General features: G+C 39.8%; 1 protein-coding gene across 2 annotated transcripts; it reads right to left on the bottom strand.

The window, feature by feature from the left end:
• LOC107606401 (ethylene-responsive transcription factor RAP2-1) lies at positions 678-2,037 on the bottom strand. Of its 2 annotated transcripts, none has more exons than XM_016308468.2 (2): positions 1,953-2,037; positions 678-1,778 (listed from the first exon to the last, which is right to left on the bottom strand). In XM_016308468.2, exon 2 carries the CDS (start codon positions 1,705-1,707, stop codon positions 1,189-1,191), a length of 519 nt encoding a protein of 172 aa, XP_016163954.2. In that variant the 5' UTR covers positions 1,708-1,778; positions 1,953-2,037; the 3' UTR covers positions 678-1,188. The 2 variants fall into 2 exon arrangements, with proteins under 2 accessions (XP_016163954.2, XP_020962307.1); XM_021106648.1 differs by having other exon boundaries at positions 1,929-2,010.

The raw sequence follows: 2,037 nt of genomic DNA, 5'->3' as shown, positions 1-2,037 counted from the left end.
TCAGTAGTTCAGTACATCAAAATTGAACTCATAAAAAAACCCAAAAACAAAGAAAGAAAAATAAAAAGAGAAGTGGCTAAGGTCGTACTCTTTCGATGTTAGATATAAACTTCGATAAACAAAGCTTTCGCAACCTCCAACTTTCCTATGACTATGACAAGCGAGTGTAGTGACAGCCTCTGTTTAAGCACCAGTTCTACAATTCTCCGCCTCTCTTGCACGATCCTTTTTCCTTTTCTCAAAATAATTTAAGAATATTGAAAATTATATAAAAATAAAATCTCTTGTACTTATTTTGTGTGGTGTAAGCAAGGTTGCCACGATAACTGATTCTTTTGGTGCTGAGTTAGTTCTTCCTTATCTCTTTATCCACTTGTTACTTACTATTCGGTGACTACTACTGAAATTGAAACATTTTAGCGTTTGTTAATATTATTAATGCGATGTTGTTGGGCCACTCCTGTTCCTATCTTTATCCACCCTTTGGCCAATGCCTTCTTCCATCTCACTTGAACTTCCACATAGATCAGAATTAACCAACTTCATAACACAAGCTTCAGCACTAGCAGCAATAATACTAGTAATACAAGAAACTGCCTTTATTAGATAATAGTATTATTCCATTAAATCGGAACCAGATTGAGAGAATTATTTGAAACAAAGTAACAAAGCATGGCTAGCTGATTAACTCGGTTCCATATTTGTCTAGGTCCAGCCAACGGACCCACCGACCCACGGAGGTTTGGCGGCCAAACTTAAGAGACCAAAAACAATAAATTTTGCTTGACCCTCTATCATTCCTCCAAACTCATTACAAATTACCACACACATACATACATACATGACTCGATGAGATAAAAAGAGAAACATATGTTCAAATAACTATACTACTACTAGCTAGCTAGTACTAATATAAGGCATATTTGCTGTTTCTCTATGGTATCATCTCTTATTATAGACCCCTGTTCTAACCATGAATTAAAATGGAAGCGAAATATTTACTCTAATTAAACTACACGAGAAACATAAAAGATATTACGAAGAAAAACAAGCAAGAGAGAAATGAAAGAAACCGAAAGAGGTGAAGGGGGGAAGGCAGAGTTCGTTACAAGTTACAAGCCCCACTCCTCACACCGGTACCGCACTTGCATCATATATATTTACCATATGATAGTACATCTAGTAATATTAATCTTGGTCAAGAGAATCTTCTTCAGTTTCCTCGGATTTTGGAACCTTGTTCAAGTCTGGTTTTTCGGAAGTGGTCTGGCTTGAATTAACAGAGTTTGATGAGGCCTGAAGCGCGGCGTCCACTCTGGCACCAACCTGTGTGGCTCTTTTGCGTATGGAATCGGCGGTGATGTCTCCTTCGACGGCTTCGGTTTGCTCTTGAAGCAACAACTCAGGGAAGTTGAGGCGCGCAGATGGCCCCCTCAGGTAGAACACGGCGGTGTCGTAGGCGCGTGCGGCGGCCACCGGTGTTGTGTATGAACCCAGCCATATCCTTGACCTCTTGTTTGGTTCTCTAATCTCCGCCACCCACTTCCCCCACTTCCTCATCCTTATTCCTCTGTACGGCTTCTCTTCTTGTTGTTGCTGCTGCTGTTTGCGTTTCTCTGAAGAGCTGCCAGTGCTGCTGCTGCTTCTTCTTCCTCTGCTTCTCGTGGCGGTGGTATTGCTGGAGCAGCAGTCTTTTACTTCTTCCATTGGAACTTTCTTTACCGCGCGCACCGACCTGGATGGCCCCTTTTTTCTTCTTTGCTACCTACCGATAATAACTAAACGAAGAAAGAAGATTAAATTCAATTAAACTAAATTCAACTAAACTAGCCAGATGTATATAGTAGTATTTCTATGGCTGTTTCTTCATCTTTGCTTCTTTGAATAAAATATATATATTTGATCAGTTTATGAGTTGCAAGGAAAACCTTTATGGGAGATTCGGTTCATACCCTGAACTAATAAACCTTCCCCCGAATCCTGTTGCTGTTCTATTCATTGCGTTCGGTATTTATATGCCAAATAAAAATTAAATTA

This window comes from Arachis ipaensis, chromosome B07 (genome assembly GCF_000816755.2).
Source record: "Arachis ipaensis cultivar K30076 chromosome B07, Araip1.1, whole genome shotgun sequence".
In the NCBI taxonomy this organism is placed as follows: Eukaryota; Viridiplantae; Streptophyta; class Magnoliopsida; order Fabales; family Fabaceae; genus Arachis; species Arachis ipaensis.
This window is presented reverse-complemented; position numbering and strand designations above follow the sequence as displayed.